The 24,445-nt window shown below is 44.5% G+C and overlaps 1 protein-coding gene across 8 annotated transcripts in view; it reads right to left on the reverse strand.

The window, feature by feature from the left end:
* Positions 1–24,445, reverse strand: part of LOC110523516 (cytospin-A) — a 43,981-nt gene that overhangs the window by 14,836 nt on the left and 4,700 nt on the right. Inside the window, exons 2-12 of one of the 8 annotated variants that reach the window (XM_090234333.1) lie at positions 24,195–24,418; positions 23,691–23,883; positions 23,436–23,559; positions 21,006–22,684; positions 19,529–19,736; positions 17,728–17,801; positions 17,301–17,470; positions 16,941–17,226; positions 2,791–2,869; positions 952–1,029; positions 612–753 (exon numbers count right to left, since the gene is read on the reverse strand). In XM_090234333.1, the coding sequence (XP_090090459.1) occupies positions 612–753; positions 952–1,029; positions 2,791–2,869; positions 16,941–17,226; positions 17,301–17,470; positions 17,728–17,801; positions 19,529–19,736; positions 21,006–22,684; positions 23,436–23,559; positions 23,691–23,846 (2,996 nt within the window). In that variant the 5' untranslated portion in view covers positions 23,847–23,883; positions 24,195–24,418. Of the gene's footprint in view, positions 1–611; positions 754–951; positions 1,033–2,790; positions 2,870–16,940; positions 17,227–17,300; positions 17,471–17,727; positions 17,802–19,528; positions 19,737–21,005; positions 22,685–23,369; positions 23,560–23,690; positions 23,884–24,194; positions 24,419–24,445 lie in introns of all 8 variants that reach the window. The other 7 variants (XM_090234331.1, XM_090234328.1, XM_090234332.1 and 4 more) reach the window with 7 other exon arrangements.

Consider the following 24,445-nt stretch of genomic DNA (forward strand, 5'->3'; position numbering starts at 1 on the left):
TGGGACCCAAGTTAATAGCTGATACAATGTTACAAGTTGCTTGCAGACAGGCCAGGCCATGTGTAGCCAATGTGATTTATAGGACATTTATTTTTAATCAGGATATTTTTTACCTGCAAGCTGCAATGTTTTTATTTGTTGGCTTTATGTAGGCTATTTTTACATACTTGGCAATGGCAAAAGGTTTGTATCATTTAGATTTGGATAGAATTTTGATTAACCACATGACAATGATTTAGATATATGGAGACATTCTATATTAAAAGAAACTGTTCCACCAAAATGTGCATATGAAAACCATAATTGGCACACAGATCAGTAGAAATTGCAAGATAAATTGGAATTTCACATGAGAAAGACTGCCGACTCCCCTTGTAGCCCATTACCAGGAACTTCAGGGGAATAAGGGCAGAATCTCCTAACGCCAGCAGGAGCGGTCAGGACAAGGTTATCTTGATCTCTGGCTCTCTCTTGACTAATTTGTGTCTTATTTAATCAAACAGTGAGCTTAAAGAATAGGACGGACGGGACAGACAAGACAGACAGACGAGACAGACGAGACAGACAGACGGAACGGAACGAGACAGACAGACAGACAGAGGAGTCCATACCGTAAGCGTCCCCTTGCGGAGGGGGTGACTGAGGCGGTGGGGGAGGAGGCAGCTGAAAGGGAGGAGGTGATGAGGGAGGCCGAGGCAGTGTTCTCTGAGGCAGACATGTCCCTCTTCAGCTCCTCACTGCACCTTCGGGACACTGGGGACAAGACAGGAGAAAGGTCACTTACTGGAACATGGGTCACTGTGATGACTGAAGAAGTAGTTAACCACAGTGTTATCTGCACCACAATCACATTACTTTCACTATCAAGCCACAATAAAGTAATTTGGAGCACAGCACACAGTCGCAAATGTATGATACAGCATCAGACAGGTGCATATAGTAAACACACACCTGAGAGGGACTTGGAGTCCATGTTGGGGACCCTCTGGAGGGCAGAGGGGGTCCCAGGTGAGGCCCGGAGCAGGTGATCTGCTGTTGGGGATGGAGAACACAGTCCCTAGTACTCTAAATGGACCCTTAAATTAACTAAATATGGAAGTATGTTGGTTGAAGCAGGGGGCAAGTCATAACCGCGATCCATAAAATCATCCAGACAGTAAATAAGCACACTTCAGAGCCCAAGTTATTACATTAAAACATGATTACCCGTTAATGCAAACAGACTTTTCCTAAATATGAAACTAGAGCTTTGTGAGGCTCACAGTTGGCTGCTTTTGTGCCAAGCTAAGTGGAAAAACTGAGTGTGAGCTGAGTTAGCAACGGTGGCTCTTAAGAAGTGTGTGAACAGGCATCTAAATCCACTGTGGCATTCTCTTTTTACTCCTTGTCTGCATCCAACATGGCACCCTATTCTCCATTAAATGCACTACTTTTGACCAGGCCTATAGAGCTCTATATAAAAAGGAGGAATAGTATGCCATTTAGGGCAAAGCCCTGTTGTCTGAGCCTGTGGCCTCCCCACCGATGCCTGTCTGCCCTGGGCTGCTATATGAACCTCATGTGATTGCAGTGCCTGTTATATGAACCTCATGTGATTGCAGTGCCTGCTATATGAACCCCATGTGATTGCAGTGCCTGCTAAATGAACCTCATGTGATTGCAGTGCCTGCTATATGAACCTCATGTGATTGCAGTGCCTGTGGCCTCACCACCGATGGCTGTCTGCGCTGGGCTGCTATATGAACCTCATATGATTGCAGTGCCTGTTATATGAACCTCATGTGATTGCAGTGCCTGCTATATGAACCCCATGTGATTGCAGTGCCTGCTATATGAACCCCATGTGATTGCAGTGCCTGCTATATGAACCTCGTGATTGCAGTGCCTGCAATATGAACCTCATGTGATTGCAGTGCCTGCTATATGAACCTCATGTGATTGCAGTGCCTGTGGCCTCACCACCGATGGCTGTCTGCGCTGGGCTGCTATATGAACCTCATGATTGCAGTGCCTGCTATATGAACCTCAGGTGATTGCAGTGCCTGCAATATGAACCTCAGGTGATTGCAGTGCCTGCAATATGAACCTCAGGTGATTGCAGTGCCTGCTATATGAACCCCATGTGATTGCAGTGCCTGCTATATGAACCTCATGTGATTGCAGTGCCTGCAATATGAACCTCATGTGATTGCAGTGCCTGCAATATGAACCTCATGTGATTGTAGTGCCTGCTATATGAACCTCATGTGATTGCAGTGCCTGTGGCCTCACCACCGATGGCTGTCTGCGCTGGGCTGCTATATGAACCTCATATGATTGCAGTGCCTGCTATATGAACCTCAGGTGATTGCAGTGCCTGCAATATGAACCTCAGGTGATTGCAGTGCCTGCTATATGAACCCCATGTGATTGCAGTGCCTGCTATATGAACCTCATGTGATTGCAGTGCCTGTAATATGAACCTCATGTGATTGCAGTGCCTGTGGCCCTTCTTCCATTATTACACCTGACACTCAAGATAGGAGGTCAATCTCCCATCCCCCGTCTGCTACACACTCGCTCTACTATTCCAACCTCCTAGCTATACATGGACATCAGGACGGCAGTGACGGACTTGTTTCGGTCTTGTGGTGTTCATCGGTGAGGTCATGGTGCAGTGAGGTAAACCAACTAAACTAGGTGAATGCACTGACTCATTGGACAAGTGTCTCCTAAATAACTCAAATGTAAATATGTCTGTTCTGTTGGACAACCATTAAATGATATGAATGAAGACAGTGTTGTACCCACCTGGCATAGTGAGGTCTGTGTAACTGGACCTCTTGTCCACCATGGAGGATGGGGGTTTGGGGGTCGACGCAGTGTGCCTCTGACACATAGCACAATTGAAGAGAATCAGACATACACACTAGCATATACAGCAACATTGTTCATTAATGAGGACAGTATAACAGAACTACTCCAGAAGTAGGGTATCCAATCAAAAATGCATATTTTGTCCAATGGGTAAAATAATGTTAATTGTGTATACACTCCTAAGAAAACCACCATCATCCGTTCCAAAGTTATTGGAGTTTTTACCATTGTAGGATCAGATGGCCAAAATTAGGGAGACTAAATCAACGGAGGCCGAAAAAATAAAAAAAAAGGGGCCAAAAATGTTTTCTAAAATATCTGGAAAATAGCATTGCGTCAGCTAGGCTGGATGCAGTGGGAGAATGAAGGCTGACTGACAGGCTCACAGTTGAACTTGTCATCTTTCTTCTCTAACCCGGGGGACAAAAAAAAAAAGAAGAGGTAAGATAGATATCGATTGAGACATGACATAGTATTTTCAGTTAGGTATACACTCTTCAGATTAATATGAAATTCTTGTTGGGAACAACTTTGCAGACGACCACAAGAACATGTCAAATCCTCAAAAGTGTCTGTGAGAAAGAGGTACTGCTCTGTCAGATCTTAGTACTTATTATCGGATGTATTAGGTTACGAAATCGGACTTTTCGGATATAATTTTTTATTTATCTGTTATTTTACCAGGTAAGTTGACTGAGAATACGTTCTCATTTGCAGCAACAACCTGGGGAATAGTTACAGGGGAGAGGAGGGGGATGAATGAGCCAATTGTAAACTGGGGATTATTAGGTGACCATGATGGTCTTAGGGTCAGATTGGGAATTTAGCCAGGACACCGGGGTCAACACCCCTACTCTTATGATAAGTGCCATGGGATCTTTAATGACCTCAGAGAGTCAGGACACCCGTTTAATGTCCCATCTGAAAGACGGCACCCTACACAGGGCAATGTCCCCAATCACTGCCCTGGGGCATTGGGATATTTTTTTTTAGACCAGAGGAAAGAGTGCCTCCTACTGGCCCTCCAACAGCACTTCCAGCAGCATCTGGTCTCCCATCCAGGGACTGACCAGGACCAACCCTGCTTAGCTTCAGAAACAAGCCAGCAGTGGTATGCTATATTATAGATATAATGTTAATGATATGTTAGAGAAAGACCCCACTGAACGATTCAGAACATGAAGAATCATATTTGTCTTGGTAAAATGTATTTTATAACATAAGGAAGTGAAATTTCATCACCACAGCGCGATTTCAACCACTCTGGGCAGAGAGGGTGGACACCCTATATTAGAGCTACCCGACATTATACATCAGGTTAGGACTGGGTAGGGCCTGTTTTTTCATTAAGAAGTTGGGTAAAGGTAGGGCTCAGTTATCACTAACATTTTGAATCGGAGCCATTTTCTCATGCTCATAACATATCTCATCAATGAGCAGAGCAGCCCCAGTGGAGCTGTTGCTATGGATTAGGGCTGACCCCATTTAGTCAACTGGTCGATTGTTTGGTCGATAGGCTGTTGGTCGACCAAGATTTTTGTAGTCGAGCAGTGGCAAATATATATTTTTAAAATTATGACACACAAGACACCCATCTGATTCACGCCTGTGAATCAGATGGGTGGACTAAAACGGACCAGTTTTTTTTCTTCTGGTTAGGCTTTATTGATCTCTGGCTCCCTTTTTAGTAATTTGTTTGTCTTCATTTTTAAATTACAGTGCTTAAAGCATCAGACAAGCTCAGTAGCCTACATATAGTTGATTTTATTCAAATATATGGTGTGTCTATATATGGAAAAATACACTTTTTAAAATTTAAACCAATCGCTTGGTCGAAAGAACAGACAACTCTAGGTCAACAGTTGTTTTTTTCTAGATTGAAATATACTTATTTATGTTACCATACTAGAATGTATTGATTACTTTACATTAATATATGTTGGGGTCAAAGGAGGGTGGATAAGAACACGGTACATGGAAAGTTACTGAGGGAGACAAGGGTGGGAGGCAGGGAGTTTACATTCTGTAAAACAGGTTATAGTTAAATCTCATGGATCCTATAGAGGAAGGCAAAAGGCAACAGTCTGGTTTCAGTCACTGATAAGGTAGGACAGACATGGATTAGGGAGGAGTGAGAAGGAATATTCCTATCACACACACACTTCAAATCAAGTTATTGGTCACATACCGGTACACATTTTTAGCAGATGTTACTGTGGGTGTAGCGAAATGCTTGTGTTCCTAATTCCGACAGTGCAGTAGTACCTAACAATTCACAACAATACACACAAATCTAAAAGTAAAAGAATGGAATTAAGAAACATAAATATTAGGACGAGCAATGTCGGAGTTGCATTGACTAAAATACAGTAGAATAGAATACAGCATTTAAAAAATATGAGATGAGTAAAGCACTAAGTAAACATTAAAGTGACTAGTGTTCCATTATTAAAGTGGCCAGTGATTCCATGTCTAAAGGGCAGCAGCCTCTAATGTGCAGGGCTGAGTAACCAAGTAACCGGGTCCTAGTACTTACATGCCTACGAAGGTTCTAGCAGGAGGTTAGACCATGACTACACCAGTAAAAGGAACCAATTACGTTCCTGACCAGCAGCAGAGATGCATTGGCTATCTAGATGTGCAAGGAGTTGACTCCTAGTAGAAGGGTATAAATATACGTGCTTGTGTAAACAAGTCTTTGTCTTTACAGCTGTTTGACCCAGTGGGTGAATGAACTTGGTTTGAGCTTTTTTTCGAGTCATCCATTTGAGTTTCTTCGTTCAAAACCGTTGTCGTCAGGATTCACCACGATTCACGGTCAAACTAGAGAGTCCGAATCAGTGAAACAGGAGCCAGCACCAAAAACAAGGTAGGCACAGTTCCTACACCTGTTACCAGTCATTCCCATATATTGGGGAGATGAGAGTTGTAGGTTGAACCAATAATAGGATATGGACCTAGAAAACCAGAGCTTATTCAATAGTCCCATTGTATTATGACCGGTCGTAGATTTATGGTATAGGGTCATTCCGAGCAGGCTGGTACCTGCGGGGGGTAAGTCCTAGGGGGTAAATCCTGAGTGGGTTGGTTTCTGCTAGCTTCATATAAGCATAGGGTAAGTCCCGGAAAGTAAGCCGAGCAAGCTGTTCCCTGCAGAAGGTAAATCCTAGGGGGTAAATCCTGAGTGGGGTTGGTTCCCTGCTAGACCCATAAAGGGGGAGTGAAAGCCCAGCCGCGGTGGATGTGAGGTGGTAGTGTGTGTGTGGTTAAATGTGCATGCTTGTGTACTAGTACGGTAGGTTGTAGAGAAATAGTCCACGGGTAGAAAAGCTAAAATATAATATTTGAAAGTTGTTTGAACATGATGTGTTTATTTAGCAGTAGCAATAAGGAGAGAGGGTGGTTTTTGCCCTATTGGGTCGGGGAACCTGTGTTGTCAACAACAGTGATATTTAAAGCATGACACTGGTATAAGACATTAGGTCTCCTGTATTCTCCAGTAGTAAATTGACAGATGCTTCAGTATTGGTTCTAATACAAAGTATTAGGTCCCGTGACCAAATTATTAGGCACCTATACCTTAACTACTATCCAGGAAGTGAGTATCACTTTTTTAATTTTCCGTCAGCAGACCAATCTAATAAAGAATTCAGAGATGATATTGTGAGTTGGCACAATCACATACAATACAAATCTAAAGGGCAATAAATCAGCGTTTTGATGTCAGCAGGCTATCAACCAAAAAGCTAAACCGATAAAACCAAAGTTAGTAGATATACTCAGTATCAAAAAGACCGGGTACGTGAGTATATTGATAGAATGTGTTCGTCTGCTTTGATGGCAGGTTTGAAACCTGTTATCAAAATGGCTATTGCGGGGGTAGTGGACAAACATTTTCACTGGGGTGAAATAGTGCAGGAGGTTTTGAGAGTGGAATCTAATTCCGCTCACCAAGCAGCCTTGAATGTGGTTGATGAAGCCACAGTGAAAGTCACTAACAGTGGTTTTAACAGTCAAGGTAAGATAAAGAAACGGAGGAAAGGGCAGCAAACCTATGCTAAGACGCAGGGCGATAGAACCCTGTTTTAGATGTGGGACCGTCGGTCATTGGAAGAATGAGTGTACGGTAGTGCTGGAGCCTACTGCACCCGCTCCCTATGGAGGGAATGCTGAGACGCATGTGTTCGCAGCATTAACAACAGACACTCTTGAGAATAGCAGGGGTGCTTGACATAGGCTACATTTACAACAGGAAAAAGTATTACAATTAGTAGGGTACATTTACAACAGGAAAAAGTATTACAATTAGTAGGGTAACAGGGGCAGAATCGAAAGCTATATGACTACTACCCATGTCTCTGACCATAGAACCAGTAACAGCCAGATCATTTTACATGGCGACGGGTGTGGAACCAATTTTGAGGTTGGATAATCTATGCGAAATGACAGGGAAAATGGATTCTAAAAAGTAACAAGTTAAAGTTGGCACGGACAAAAACTCCTTGAAAACTCAGAAAACCTTGGGGGTTTTTAAATCTCGTGAGACACTATTCCATTTTGATCTTGAAATAGCTACATAGAATTGACGAAATCAAGGAGGGATCCTCATGAGAATTTAGAGTGGAGTTAATATTGTCAGTCATTGTTTGTAGAGTTAAAGAAACAAATTCAACCAGCAGATTACCGACCATTTCGAATCTCACCATACCCTCTCTGCTATGCAATCTGGTTTCAGAGCTGGTTATGGGTGCACCTCAGCCACGCTCAAGGTCCTGAACGATATCTTAACCGCCATCGATAAGAAACATTACTGTGCAGCCATATTCATTGATCTGGCCAAGGCTTTCGACTCTGTCAATCACCACATCCTCATCGGCAGACTCGACAGCCTTGGTTTCTCAAATGATTGCCTCGCCTGGTTCACCAACTGCTTCTCTGATAGAGTTCAGTGTGTCAAATCGGAGGGTCTGCTGTCCGGACCTCTGGCAGTCTCTGGGGGTGCCACAGGGTTAAATTCTTGGACCGACTCTCTTCTCTGTATACATCAATGATGTCGCTCTTGCTGCTGGTGAGTCTCTGATCCACCTCTACGCAGACGACACCATTCTGTATACTTCTGGCTCTTCTTTGGACACTGTGTTAACAACCCTCCAGGCAAGCTTCAATGCCATACAACTCTCCTTCAGTGGCCTCCAATTGCTCTTAAATACAAGTAAAACTAAATGCATGCTCTTCAACCGATCGCTGCCTGCAGCTGCCCAACATCACTACTCTGGACGGCTCTGACTTAGAATATGTGGACAACTACAAATACCTAGGTGTCTGGTTAGACTGTAAACTCTCCTTCCAGACCCACATCAAACATCTCCAATCCAAAGTTAAATCTAGAATTAGCTTCCTATTTCACAACAAAGCATTCTTCACCCATGCTGCGAAACATACCCTTGTAAAACTGACCATCCTACCAATTCTCGACTTTTACAAAATAGCCTCCAATACCCTAATCAAGAAATTGGATGCAGTCTATGACAGTGCCATCCGTTTTGTCACCAAAGCCCCATATACTACCCACCATTGCGACCTGTACACTCTTGTTGGCTGGCCCTCGCTTCATACTCGTCGCCAAACCCACTGGCTCCATGTCATCTACAAGACCCTGCTAGGTAAAGTCCCCCCTTATCTCAGCTCGCTGGTCACCATAGCATCACCCACCTGTAGCACGCGCTCCAGCAGGTATATCTCTCTGGTCACCCCCAAAACCAATTCTTTCTTTGGCCGCCTCTCCTTCCAGTTCTCTGCTGCCAATGACTGGAACGAACTACAACAATCTCTGAAACTGGAAACACTTTTCTCCCTCACTAGCTTTAAGCACCAGCTGTCAGAGCAGCTCACAGATTACTGCACCTGTACATAGCCCACCAATAATTTAGCCCAAACAACTACCTCTTTCCCTACTGTATTTATTTGATTTGATTTATTTATTTATTTTTGCACCTCATTATATTTATTTCTACTTTGCACATTCTTCCACTGCAAATCTACCATTCCAGTGTTTTACTTGCTATATTGCATTTACCTTGCCACCATGGCCTATTTATTGCCTTACCTCCCTTATCTCACCTCATTTGCTCACATTGTATATAGACTTATTTTTCTACTGTATTATTGACTGTATGTTTGTTTTACTCCATGTGTAACTCTGTGTTGTTGTATGTATTGAACTGCTTTGCTTTATCTTGGCCAGATCGCAGTTGTAAATGAGAACTTGTTCTCAACTAGCCTACCTGGTTAAATAAAGGTGAAATAACATAAAAAAGAAACAACAGATGCTCCTCCCTATTAGAGATGCCCGGTCCAAACTGATTCAATTTAAAGTGTTCAATAGGATTTATTGGACTCCTCTGAGGCTGAACAGGTTTGATAGAATCCAGTCTATGCTGAAGATGTCAGTCAAGTACAGGTGACATGATCCGTATGTTCTGTGACTGTCCAAGCTTTTACATACCTTTTGGTAGAATAATGGAACAGACTGAGCATATTCTGGGTACCACAATACCTGCAAATCCTGCTTTGCTATTACTGAATATCACTAAGGATATTGATGGACTGAGAAGCTCATGTTTAAACTGGCTAAAAGTTGCTCTAACCACATCCTAAAGAGTCATACTGAGACACTGGAGGGAGAAGGACCTTCCCTCATTAGAAATGGTCTAAAATGAATGGAAAACCCGATAACTTTTCTGACATCTGGGGACATTCTCTCAAGGATAGAAAGAGAAAACAATCTGTAATGGCCTGATAGACAACTGGTAGGGGTACGGCCTTTTTTGTTCGTTTAGTTTGTCCTTTTGTTGTAATAGCTGTTATGGGGAGGGTGAAAAGTGAAAAGTTTGTTTCCTTTTCTATCTTTGTTGTGTGTGCGGTGCGTTACACATTCCGTTGCTGTCTCTGGCGGGGCGGGGGGTCTGGGTGCATTCCGTATGCACTGTTTATTCCTGTCTGTCAAGTTGTTTAATGCCAAATTAAATTAAATTGCACTGTTGTTATATCGTGAAAGGAAATAAACAACAACAAATAAAGATAGCAAGGTAAAACAACGCCCCTACTATCAGAATCCTCATGTTAAAGTGCATCAATACATACGGCTTTCTGGATTATACAGCCCAATTAATTACTCGTAGTCTGAGTCTTGCTTTGACACCCGAGGATGAAGGAGGCTGGGTAAAAGTGAGTGGGATAACCAACCGGAAACTCATTTTCATTGGAGCCCAGTGAAGACCTAGCTCAAGATTCTCATCAAGGGTGGTGTGAAATTATTGAACATGTATTCTCTCTTCCCTGTTCAAGTCAATATGTTTTCTAGGTGGTGTGGAACATGTGAGTGATCATTGTTCCAGACGAGGATTGTTGGAAACTGACTAATTTACTTGAGCACATTTGAATATTTTTATAACTATAAGAGGACAAGCAGTAGTGATTAACATGTTATGGGTTAGATGGAATGATCAATGTGCAAATGTATTTGTGGCCGGAGGCAAAGTACATAGGCGGCCTGTGTCTGAGACAGAATGTTTCCATAAGGGTGTTCGTTGCAGATTCTGGCAGGACCGATATCAGTGCGTTCTATGCAGTCCCAAAAACCAAGGCGTTAACATTACAGGGAATTGGGAAAGTGGAATTGAATATGACTGGGCCGGAGATTTGAGTGGCTCATAGATTAAGGAAGTGGGTAATATGAGTCTCTGGGGAACAATACCACGCCTCTGTATAGTAATACAGGGGATAGCACAAGTTGCACAAGAGACTACTATGAAGACAAGTTGAACGTCACGCATACCCAGATCATGGTGGGAGTAGCAGAGATGGTGGTATCATTTCAGACACTATTGTCAACTTTCAGTGAGTGGTTCATCGAAGAAGGTACAGCTCTTGAAATACTATCTACAGATCCCCATATACAGGAAGCCACCTCACCAGAAGGACTAGCTACAGATCCCCGTATACAGGAAGCCACCTCACCAGAAGGACTAGCTACAGATCCCCGTATACAGGAAGCCACCTCACCAGAAGGACTAGCTACAGATCCCCGTATACAAGAAGCCACCTCACCAGAAGGACTAGCTACAGATCCCTGTATACAGGAAGCCACCTCACCAGAAGGACTAGCTACAGATCCCCGTATACAGAAAGCCACCTCACCAGAAGGGAAGTTTGCTGTAATAATAGGATCACATCTCCTGTGATTAAGAAACATGTGACAGAGTTTTGTAAGGTTGGATACTCTCCCCCATTCCTAACCACCAGCAAACATTTATCTCCCAGACGATTGCTGCTTACCAACTGTTGGGACCCAAAGTTTACACTGTAACGAGCGTGTTCACAAAGGGGTGGGGTGTAGATCGGCCTCAAGATGAGAGATGTGTATCTAACCTGAGCACAGGGAAGTATTCTCCACAGATACCGACTGTAGCAGAACATAGGATGTCAGTGGCTAGAAAGTCAGGTAGGAGTTGGGAGACAGGTAGGGAGTATCTGAAAGATTCAGTCCTAGATCTATCAGTGAACCAAAAGGGCAATAGGAGATCAGGAGCAGGAGACCGATTCAATGCAATTGCTATTCTCAAGGCAGTCACTGTAGGGTCAGCAACTGAAGGATGCTATAGTAACAGCATGGAACTGGACTATGGAGCAAATGAGGGGTATCTTGAAGTATGCATCATGGGTGTTAGTGGTAGCAGGGGTTACCTTGTTCACATTGCTGGGATATCACCTTCTGAAGGCGTTGATGTTGAAATGTGTATACAGTGCAGATTTACCTCAAGATGAGGAACAGTTGATTAAGGCCACCGCTCGTGTATATCGATCGGGTGGACATGGAGGGAGGAGGAGGACGAAGTGAGGAACATATGGCGTGGGAACACCTTTTGTAACCTGTAGCCTGATGGGGAGGACTGGGTACAAGCATGAGGAGGTGTTGAGAGCCTTCATTGTTGTGGACCCTAGCAGAACAGTATCCCAAATGTCTAGAGTCATGAAGTGGGAATTGTCATGTTTTCAAACTTCCCAAAAATGTTTTGTCATATATAATTATGCATAGCTTAACACATTATGAATAATTTTCAAGTCCTTTGCTATCACTCTCTTAGCAACCTGAAGGAGGTAAGGGAGAAAGTCTCCATGAGCAGAGTGAGCTGCGTGTTGGGAGCGAGCGACAGACAGAGGAGCAGCTAATGGAGGAAGTTATTTTGCAATTCTGGCAGGGCCGGGATTACATTTGCCAGAAGCAAATTGGGCCTGGGTAGGGCCTGAACGTCGAGGGCATAGGTAGGGTTCGGTTTAAAAATGCATTCCTGTGCAGGGCTTTACCCTACATAAAGTAATGAACTTACTAATAAACTTTATGATGTGTTAATTAAGGTGAAGTGTACTATCATTATGCTGAGATTGAGCCACTGAGGGATAACTCTAGCCTGAGTGCCAGCCTGTCTGTTTGTGCTATCATGCGAACTCCTTATCACTCACTGTTAGGGTTGCAAAGGGTCCATGGGAAGTTAAACTCTGGAAATTGAAAATTTTGCTTAATATTCTTTCAAAAAAGTTAGCTTATAACAGTGAACCTTTTTTTGTGGGATACACAAGGCAATTCTAGGTCCTGTGGCATATGTTGGTTAAACTATCCCCAATTCAATGGAATTGAAACCTCTGCATGCACAGTGCATTCTTCCATCACATGTACAGCTGATTCTCAAGATCTTGCACACTAATGAGATACTATTGAGCCCACACTACTACACTGTCTGAACCAAGGCCTGCATGCTTTCTGGTATGTTTTGATTACAATACTGGGTGGGATGAATATATTAAATATGACATACATGATTTTTTCTTAACTAGTAAATAGTAGCTTACAGCAAAGTGTGTTAAAATAATTCCTAACTTGTTAACCATTTCTGCTAATTCGTTTTTGCTACCATGTGGGTTTTAACGTCAGCCTGCTGAGGAGTGTTAATTCACCTGTTTCATTTAAAAACATTTATCATACAAAAGGAATTGTTTAATCTAACTGCTTAACTCTTTATCTGTACATGGATTTGTATTTTTGTATTTAAAAAAATCTTTACAGGAAAATGCCATGGGCACCATCTGATGTGTGGAGACATTTCACTGCAGCTAATGTAGAAGGAAAATATGTGTACATTTGCAAATAATGTTCCAAATCATATGTGAAGAATGCAACAAAAATCCAGAATCAGCTGGCCAAGTGCATAAAGTTCCCTCAGCGCTCACAACAAGCAACCTCAAATAGAAGTAGAGGGACTTTTGTCAGATGTGAAAATGATGAATCAGACACCTTATCAATAGCAACAGCTCATGGTCCTCCTGGAATCAGAAGTTTTTCTTGACTCAATAGAGGAACGTAGTCAGAGAAATGCTGATGAATGTCTTGCTCGATCTGCGTATGCAACTGGTTCACCTCTGATGCTCACATGCAATGTGTATTGGTAGAGATTTCTGTATGTTCTTCGCCAAGCATACACCCCTCCAACCAGACATGCTTTGTTTACTAATTTGCTGGATGCAGAGTTCAACAGAGTTCAAGTGAAGGTCAAGCAAATCATAGAGAAAGCAGACTATTGCAATCATCTCTGATGGGTGGTTGAATGTTCGTGAGCAAGGAATAATTAACTACTTCACCCCTCAACCAGTATTCTACAAGAGCACAGACACAAGGGACAACAGACACACCGGTCTCTACATTGCAGATGAGCTGATGGCAGTCATCAATGACCTTGGACCACAGAAGGCATTTGCACTGGTGACAGACAATGCTGCGAACATGAAGGCTGCTTGGTCTAAAGTGGAGGAGTCCTACCCTCACATCCCACCCATTGGCTGTGCTGCTCATACATTGAATCTGCTCCTCAAGGACATCATGGCACTGAAAACAATGGATACACTCTACAAGAGAGCCAAGAAAATGGTTAGGCATGTGAAGGGTCATCAAGTTATATCAGCAATCTACCTCACCAAGCAAAGTGAGAATAAGAGCACCACATTGAAGCTGCCCAGCAACACCCGTTGGGGTGGTGTTGTCATCATGTTTGACACTCTCCTGGCGGGGAAAGAGTCTCTCCAAGAAAAGGCCATATCACAGTCTACCGATATGGACAGCCCCATCAGAGGATCCTCCCATCAAGAGGACCCTCCTGGATGATGTATTTTGGGAGAGAGTGGTAAGCAGCCTTAAACTCCAAAAAACCTATAGCAGTAGCCATTGCATGGATTGAGAGAGACAATGCCATCCTGTCTGTTGTTCAGATTCTGCTTGCATATGTAAGAGAAGAAATCTGCCCTTCCCACTTCACTGTTGCTCCAAGCAGAGGAAACTGCAGATCTGAAATACATCAAAAAGCGTGAAGACTTCTGCCTGAAGACCATACATACCGCAGCGTACATGTTGGACCCCAAGTATGCTGGAAAGAGCATCCTATCTGGTGCAGAGATCAACAAGGCCTATGGTGTCATCACTACCGTGTCTCGGCCTGGATGAGGGCAAGGTTCTTGGCAGCCTGCGAAGTACACTTCCAAGCAAGGGCTTTGGGATGGAGATGCAAAATGGCAGTCGTGCCAAAATATCTCATCAGCCACCTGGTGGAAGGACTTTGTGGTTACGGGGCTCTTTCCCCTGTTGCCTCCAACATCCTCCAAATCCCACCAACATCAGACGCCTCAGAGCGCAACTGGTCCTTGTTTGAGAACACACACACCAAAGCACGCAACAGACTGACTAGCACAAGATTGGTGGCCATCTGGGCAAATTTGAGGCTTTTTGAGCCATCCTCAACAAGGTTGGAAAGTGACAGTGAAGATAAGGCCTCAGACTCTGTTCAGGAGGTGGACATTGAGGAGGTCCAGGGAGAAGACATGAGAGGAATACAATCAAAGCTTTAGTTTGTAGACTATCATTTTACAGATGTATGTTGAAAACATTTTTGGGAGATGCGATGGATCATAGGGGATCATTTAATATCCCCTTTCTTTTGTTGTTCAGTGAAATCACCCCGTGTGAAGAGTCAACTCATTTCATTAAAGCTCAATTTGTAACTAAATTGTTTTAAAAATGTTCTATTGGAAGGATTTAATAATTTGCAATTATGTCTACTTATGATAAGGTTAAAGGTATGATATGGTAAAAATAACCAATGCAAAAAACATCTACGTTTAAATGGTTTTAATATCAATTTGCATATATATTTCCGCTAATTCCCACAGAAAGTTTCCAACTCTGAATATTCCCCAAAATGTGCAACTCTACACACTGTCATGCCAAACATGGTTGGCTTCACAATCAGATTTGGGTCCAGGCTAGGATGACTTGTGTTATAGTGAAGGAGGACTTATGAGTCACATAGTTCCAGGGGGACTTAAGCCTGACTCCTCTAGGAACACGAAACACAGTGCTGCTTTGTCCTCTCCGACTCACTGCCCAGATAATCAAACCAATGAGGAAATATGACAAAAATAGACAAAGCCAGACCTCTACTTGAACTTTTTTCATCTTCAATCCATCCAACATTCATCCCTTCTAACATTTCAATACTATTCTGAGGGGCATTAGTCTAATTCCGCAAATGTGTAGTTTTAGATTATACATTAGGGACATATGCAAAGTATCCTCATGTTGTAAAGCACTCCAGGGAAGAGTGTAAAATGGTAATAAATGCAAAAGTGTGTCAGAGGAAAAATGGGCTTATTTATTATCCTTCACTGCAGACCTGATAGAGGCCATGGGCCTGCCTGGGGGTAAAATAAAGCCATCTCCCTATAAACTGCAGGATTAATATTTGATCTTCAATAAAACGTGAGTGAGGCTACTCAGTGAGTGAAGGACGGGCATCTCAAAAAAAAGCCTGCTATATCGACCGCTCTAAAAATACAACTGCAGAATACATTTACGTTTCATGACCATCAACCAGAGCTTTGTTTCACGGAAGAGGTTTTCTTCCTACAGCTTGAACCAAAACACTACAGGCAGCGATCAACCAATTCACTGAAGAGACGGGCTGTGTGCCATACAGACAAAACCCAGTGCTCCAAATGAATGACCATTTTACATTTCACTGGACTCTAAGTGATTAAGTGAATAGGCTCCCTGTGTGAACCAATTGTGTATGGTGATTTACACTAATGCACTGTTTACTTGCTAGTCAGAACTAGGAAACTAACATTTTCATCTTGCTAACTGGTTGTAGTTATACATGAGCCACGTTCAACCAGTCAGTAAGTCGGAAATTTCAGACATTTCCTAGCCCGTGAACGTGGCATTAAACTTACCCCAACATGAAGACACATGGCTCTATTTCTGTAGAGACAGATATATCTATGCCAACAAAATCCAGAGCTTTCACATGCTCTCTCCCCCATAAGGTCTGACTTAGACTGGACTTGACACTCAGGGCCTTAGGGAAAACATCTGGCTATGCCACGAACAGGGTAAACAAAGCTGGTATTGGCAATCAACACATGAGCTTAACTCAAACATGTAGCAGTTCTGAAAGCCTTTATTCCCTGGTCTTGTGATGGTTAGAAAGTCTCTGGGCCTGTTCTAAACAAAGGTTGTAAACAGCGCATCTCAAGTCTGGCCAGACGAGTGGCCAAATCATAAACCTTAACCCATAATAAGTTCACATTTTAATGTTCAAAAATGACCCTTCTTCACCCTCCTTCCAACCCAACTTGACACAAAAATTGTATTTTGTCACATCGAGGTGGTCACGTGTCACCTACACAGAGCATGAATTCCAAGTTAACTTGAAGACATCCTGACTGTTTGGGTAGAGACCCGTGGGAAGTCCCGTCAGGTCTTGCAGGGGTCTGAATTGGAATTCTCATAGTAGTTCTAGAAAGACAGGGCTAAGGCAGGGAAACCACATTAAAGGACCGATAGCGGCGCCTGACATCTGCTGAACCAATCAGAATAGGGTTAGAGACATAGACTCATAGCTTCAGAAGGGGCCTGTGCTGCCCGGTGGCCTGATTCAGAGTGCTTACAAACTACTAGTCTGCCATTGTGTGTTTCTTACCTGTATGGGAGAGATAGCAGCAGCGGGTGGGGTTTTCAGAGGGCTGGGGCTGAGGGGTGTACGGGCAATCGTTGTGGTAACTGCTGGCACGGCTGCTGTGGGGGAGGTTGGGACAAGGCCTGCAGTGGAGGCGTTGTCAAAGCTCTTGATAAGGGTCTTGACGGTGGGAGAGGGCTCAGAGGAGGTAGAGGAGCGTCGGCTGAGACCCATGCCCTGCCTCAGGGCAGCTAGGTCCCTCTCAACCGCATTCATGTAGTTATACACCCTGCCCCTCTCCTCATCCTGCCTATAGAGACAGATAACAGATCGCCAATATCTTTGACACAGGGAGAGATTGGCACACACACAAAGACCACATACTTCTTGATCTCCTCCAGCTCTTTGCTCATCTTCTCATTCTTCTCCTGTGTGTCCAGAAGGCGGCGCCGCAGATCCCCAATCTCCTCCTGAGCCTCTGACTTGATGTCGTTAGCGATGACCACCGCCGTCTGCAGGTCGGCCTGGAACTGACGCCACTCCATAGACTCCTCCTACAAGGGGAGATATGAACCGCACATGGACCACGGTCAAAAGTAGTGCATTACATTTACATCATGAGGCAGACGTTCTCATCCAGAGCATGATATGGAATAGGGTGTCATGTGGGATGCACCCATGGGCTTAATGCTACGGACCAGCAGACCACTTCTCATTATGACTGAGTGAAATGTCTTCACCGGATGTTCAATACAAGCTGAGATACAGCTGAGGCACAGGACTCCGTATTCCTCTAGCTCCCCAAACTGACCCGTAGCTTTCGATGCAGCATCTTGATCTCACGCTCCATGTCATGTTTTTGGTCCTGCAGTTTTTTGACGGAGCCTAAAAGAAAAAGAGAGTATGAATAATTAAATGAATGAATTGAGACGGGATAAACGGTCTGACTAGGCTGTGTAGTAATGGTCCCACATTGCCACCTGGTGGTCACAGCAGCTTTATCATTGGTATATGATTCAGTATTGGTCCAGCATCGTTGGTGAACTCTCTGGATGAGCATATTATTCCCCATAGTCCCTTTTGCACATTTAACACTGATGTGTGTCTCCTAAAAGGCACTATTCCCTAAAAAGTTAACTACATTTGACCAGAAACCCATGGGCCTTGATCAAAAGTAGTGCACTAGGAAGGGAATAGGATATAGGGTGTTCACACAATTATTAATTAATAAAAATAATGCATTCATTCAAGGTTTATTCTAATATGTCTATTCAATAGAAAATCCAAACCTAATTTCTCTACCGTACAGTACAGTGCATTTGGAAAGTATTCAGACCACTTGAGATTTTGTTACGTTACAGCATTATACAAAAATGGATTAGTCCCCGCCCTCCTCAATCAAACTTCTTCCATTTAAGAATGACATGGTGTTCTTAGGGACCTTAAATGATGCAGACATTTTTTGGTCCCCGTCCACTGATTTGGGCCTTGACACAATCCTGTCTCGGAGCTCTATGGACAAATGCTTCGATCTCATGGCTTGGTTTTTGCTCTGACATGCACTGTCAACTGTGGGACCTTATATAGACATGTGTGTGCCTTTCCAAATCATTACCAATCAATTGAATTTACCACAGGTGGACTCCAACCAAGTTGAAGAAACATCTAAGGTGATCAATGGAAACAGGATGCACCGGAGCTCAATTTCGAGTCTCATAGCAAATGGTTTGAATACTTACGTAAATAAGGTGGTTTTTAAAACATTTGCAAAAATGTCTAAAACCTGTTTTCGCTTTGTCATTATAGGGTATTGTGTGTAGATTGATGAGGAAAATAATGAATTTTATCTATTTTAGAATAAGGCTGTAACATGTAACAAAATGTAGAAAAAGGGAAAGAGTCTGAATACTTTCCAAATGCATGTGTATATGGTTCAAAGGTTACCAGCGATTTACTCTGAGAATACTCTGAGTGAATGGAAAGTCTTCACAGGCATGATCATAAAGTGGGCGCTGCTCCACGGCAGAACAGCGATAACTTCAAAATGTCAACTGACAAGCTTGAGTTTGAGTGAAAACATGGAATCCGCTGAATACAAAACTAAATATGGACTAAATATATATTTATTTACAAAACCAAGACTGAATTTCAATATCCGCCCTCTGCGAAGACAATCTGTTCCTGTTTTTTTTCTGTAGTCTTTCCCTTTAAAATCGCCATAGAAACAGCCCCTCTCACATAGATTGATTGCGGTTATAAGCAATGAAAGCCAAGGATCTGGAGGTGAAAACGACAAAGGCATCAAGTTGATTTTGATTGGTCCAACCAGCGAAAACACCTCCAAATGGTACTACCTCACATCACCACATATGAAGGACACAAGACCAAGAGCGGCTGTCCGAACTAACAACAGTCACAGCAACACTGTATATTAAGGTTATAATATTGTAGAGAACAATCTAAGACATAGGGAAAAAAATACATTTTGACATTTAATTTCGTAGCACCCTCTTGAATTACCCCGTTTTTCTCTACATTGTACTGCAGTGAGTGAACGCCCTATAGGATAGGGTGCAATTTGGGATGCAATCTAGTGTCCATCCACCACTCACTCTCCAGGTCTGTGATCACGAGGTTGTCGTGGAGTTTTACGGCTCGGTGTTGCTCCACCTCGTCCTCCAGCTCAAAGATGGTCTCCTTAATGTCTGAGACCTCAGTGTCCCTCTCCTCCAGCTCAGAACACTGATGGGCCAGGGCCCGCTTCTGCTCTGCTAGCTGCTTCTGCACCTCATCACGAAACGCACGGAAGTTCTCCTCCAGCTGACGGGAGAATGGGATACATAGGTGTATGCATAAGCACACATGTCATTACAGCACCAGTCAAAAGTTTGGACACACCTACTCATTCAAGGGTTTTTCTTTATTTTTACTATTTTCTACATTGTAGAAAAATAGTGAAGACATCAAAACTGTGAAATAACCCATATGGAATCATGTACTAACCCCCAAAAAGTGCTAAACAATTCAAAATATATTTTATATATTTTTCTTCAAAGTAGCCACCCTTTGCCTTGATGACAGCTTTGCACACTTTGCATTCTCTCAACCAGCTTCATGAGGTAGTCACCTGGAATGCATTTCAATTAACAGGTGTGCCTTGCTAAAAGTTCATTTGTGGAATTTCAAAGAAACCTCTACTAAAGGACACCAATAAGAAGAAAAGACTTGCTTGGGCCAAGAAATAAGAGTAAGTGGAAAGTGGAAATCTGGTCTGATGAGCCCAAATGTGAGATTTTTGGTTCCAACCGCCGTGTCTTTGTTAGACGCAGAGTAGGTAGGATGATCTCTGCAACGTCTGGTTCCCATGCGTGAAGCATGGAGGTGGTGGTGTGATGGTGCTTTGCTGGTGACACTGTCTGTGATTTACTTGGAATTCAAGGTACACTTAACCAGCATGTCTACCACAGCATTCTGCAGCAATACGCCAGCCCATCTGGTTTACGCTTAGTGGGACTATCATTTGTTTTTCAACAGGACAATGACCCAAAACACACCTCCAGGCTGTGTAAGGGCTATTTGACCAAGGAAAGTGATGGAGTGCTGCATCAAATGTCCTGGCCTCCACAATCACCCGACCTCAACCCAATTGAGATGGTTTGGGATGAGTTGGACAGCAGGGTGAAGGAAAATCAGCCAACAAGTGCTCAGCATACGTGGGATCTCCTTCATGACTGTTGGAAAAAAGCATTCCTCATGAAGCTGGTTGAGAGAACGCCAAGAGTGTGCAAATCTGTCATCAAGGCAAAAAGGGTGGCTACTTTGAAGAATCTAAAATATATTTTGATTTGTTTAACACTTTTTTAGTTACTACATGATTCCTTGTGTTATTTCATAGTTGATGTCTTCACTATTATTCTACAATGTAGAAAATATTAAAAATAAAGAAAAACTCTTGAATGAGTAGGCGTGTCCAAACATTTGACTGTTACTGCACGCACATACATACCAACATAGGAATTGGGTAAAATACTAACACAAGACTGATGGAGAATCTGAAATGAAAGTATGTTACATATGAGAATGTGTGACCTTGCTGATACCGTCCTCCAGCCTGGCGGCCTCGTCGCGGGTGTGGTCCAGCTCCTCATGCAGCTGAGCAGACTCCGCCTCTGCCCTCTCCTTGTCCCTCCTCTCGCTTTCCAGCTGGTGGCGGATGTCCATCTTGTCCCCGGCATTGTGGATGGAGTAGAGGTCAGACACCCTCTGTCTCTCCTGCTCCAGCTGGGCCCTGCATCGAGCCAACTCCACCTGCTCGCCCACGGCCGCCTCCCTCAGGACCTCCAGCTCTGTGGCCGCCACTGCCCTATCCCGGCGCTCCATCTCAGCCTGCCGCTCAGCCATGTGCACCCTCTCCTTTAGCGCTGATATCAGGCCCTGGGCTTCTGCGTTGTCCTGCTCCGCCATTTTCAGTGCCCCGCTCAGGTGCTGCTGCACCCCCAGCAGCTGCTCCCTCTCGAAGTGGGTCCCATCAGTCAGGTCCACGTAGCGACGCTCCAGCTCCAGGTAGCGGCTGCTCTTAGTGTCCTCCTCGTCGACCGGGGCATAGGCCAGGCGGTGCTCGTCCAGCAGGCCCCGGAAGTAGTCCATCTGCTGGCCGTACAACTCCAGCCGGTCACCTTGCTGGCACAAGGAGTCTACCAGAATGACCCTCTCCTCGCCCAGCCTCTCGTTCTCTGTGCTTAGTTCCTGGGTGATCTGCTGCAGGTCGGCCAGCTCCTGTAGTGTGGCCTGGAGCTCCTCAGAGGTGCAGTGCTGGTTCTCCTCCATCTGGTGAATGCGCTCCGTTAGACAGGCCACCGACACCTCGCTGGTGTTGCCACTGCTGCCGCTACGGGAGCGCTCGCAGTTACTCGGTGGCCCGCCCTCTGACTCAGAGGAGGAGCAGCAGGCAGAGGCAGAACCAGAGGGGGCGTCCAGGGCATCATCGCTGGAGGTGATCGGCTGGTAGGCTTCGCTGCACTCGCTGTCGGCCGCCTCAGGGGAGATGGCTCGCCGGGGGTCCAGAAGGTCTTCATTGGAGCCGCAGGCAGAGCTGTGTGGGGAGACCCCATGTTGAAAAGGGGCCCGTTGGAACCCTCCATCTCTGCCACCGCTGGCTGGGGGAAGCTCTGGGCTGAGGCAGGAGCCTCGTGGGGCTTTGAGGGAGCAGTCCAGCCTCTGCTCCAGCGAGAAACCCATGGCATTGAGGCGGTCCTTCAGCATGCGGTTCTCACTCTTTAGCATGTTCAGTTCCACGCGGATCCCCTGGTTCTGGTCCTGCAGCAAGAGCAGGGTGGACTCAACGTCTGTATAGATGAGCGGAGTAGCTTCTTTTTTCTGTTCCTGTAGGGGCTCAGCCTCAGCAGTCTCCTCTCCCTCGCCCCTCTCTCTGCTCCCCCCATCCTCCTCAGGCAGGCCTAGCTGGACACGGATGGCCCGCAGCTCGGTGCGCAGGTGGAGGATCTCCACATCTTTGCTCTTGGCCAGGCCCAGCAGATCCTTCACCCTGCTCTCCAGGAGCGTCTTATTGCTGAGCTGCCCATCCGACCTGGACTTGCTCATACGGGACTCGGACTCAGTCATGGCTCGGCTGCGGACTCTCTTGGGCGGTGCCAAGGTGTCCGAGGGTCCGGAGAGCTTCCTGCTGGCGGTGCCAGTTCTGGAGCGTTCTCGCAGGCCCTCCCGGGATGAACCGGGCTCCTTCACCACAGAGGAGGTCCCACGCTTGCCTGAGGAGTACAATACAACACGTTACTGAAGGTAAAGAAGTTAGAGCTAATCACAAACCAGAGTATAGTCTGTTAGTAGCTCTATGGTTGATGTACCTGAGCTAATCACAAACCAGAGTATAGTCTGTTAGTAGCTCTATGGTTGATGTACCTGAGCTAATCACAAACCAGAGTATAGTCTGTTAGTAGCTCTATGGTTGATGTACCTGAGCTAATCACAAACCAGAGTATAGTCTGTTAGTAGCTCTATGGTTGATGTACCTGAGCTAATCACAAACCAGAGTATAGTCTGTTAGTAGCTCTATGGTTGATGTACCTGAGCTAATCACAAACCAGAGTATAGTCTGTTAGTAGCTCTATGGTTGATGTACCTGAGCTAATCACAAACCAGAGTATAGTCTGTTAGTAGCTCTATGGTTGATGTACCTGAGCTAATCACAAACCAGAGTATAGTCTGTTAGTAGCTCTATGGTTGATGTACCTGAGCTAATCACAAACCAGAGTATAGTCTGTTAGTAGCTCTATGGTTGATGTACCTGAGCTAATCACAAACCAGAGTATAGTCTGTTAGTAGCTCTATGGTTGATGTACCTGAGCTAATCACAAACCAGAGTATAGTCTGTTAGTAGCTCTATGGTTGATGTACCTGAGCTAATCTTTGTCTTGCCCTCTGGGTTGCTAGTACCTGTAGTGGAAGAGGTTGAAGAGTGGGCAGAGCTAGTCTTTGTCTTGCCCTCTGGGTTGCTAGTACCTGTAGTGGAAGAGGTTGAAGAGTGGGCAGAGCCAGTCTTCTTCGCCTTGGGAATAGTGCTGCTCCCAGCAGAGGCTCCACTTCCTACTGTTGTTGCTGATGACAAGTCATCGCTGCTCTTCGCCTGGCCAAAGAGAAAGATGATAGTTAACACACCACATATTGGACCTATAAAGATAATCAGCTTCATGGTTGTTCTTAGTATGTAGCAAAAGTGCTCGCACGGTTATTTGTATGTGCCTTCTGCATTTGTACCTTAGAGAGTGGTGCGGTAGCGGAGGTCTTGGCCGTATTCTTGCCGGCTGTGCCCATGGTGGCGCCCTCAGGCTTGACTCTCTCCCCAGTCTGGAACTTAGTGCCTGCTGCCGTGGCTTTGAATAGGCCGGCCACTGGCCTGGTCGTCTTCCTCATACTGGGCTCTAGGTTTCTCAGACATTTACAATGCGATCTGTGTGGAACAAAAACACACAAGCATTCAGGAGTTAATAACAGGATGAGGTGGTAACGCATGCATCACAGAGGGTTTCTAGTTTCTCAGTCAGGAAAACATATTTCATTATTATGCCATAATTAACATCAGTGAACAACCTCTTACAACTCATGTAAATATTAAACCCACATAAAACGCAGCCTACAACTACAAGAATTATAGTAGGCAGCCCAACAGTCTAAAAACGAGTTTGTAAATCATTCATTTGAAATCAATTTCCAGAATAACCAATTAGCCTAGATTGCCTTTTGAAAAATCCAGTTAGTTACCTGATGCCTGTGGCAGTAGTTTTCTTGGGAGAACACGGTCTGTCATCTATGGGCTCGCTAGTAGCTAAGGAGTTGCTGTCTAGTCTGGAGTACGGACAAAATGACTTCACAGTTCTTCTGTGCTGTGGTCGATGCTATTTATGTTCAAACGCCAGCCAGCACTACATCCTTCTCAGACAGTGACTCACACAGATCACACGAGGGAGCGGTCATTGGATTCAGATCTGAAAGCACACGAGGCGTGTGACTGA

The sequence above is a fragment of the Oncorhynchus mykiss genome, chromosome 5, assembly GCF_057628025.1.
Source record: "Oncorhynchus mykiss isolate SJ-2025 chromosome 5, ASM5762802v1, whole genome shotgun sequence".
Lineage (NCBI taxonomy): Eukaryota > Metazoa > Chordata > Actinopteri > Salmoniformes > Salmonidae > Oncorhynchus > Oncorhynchus mykiss.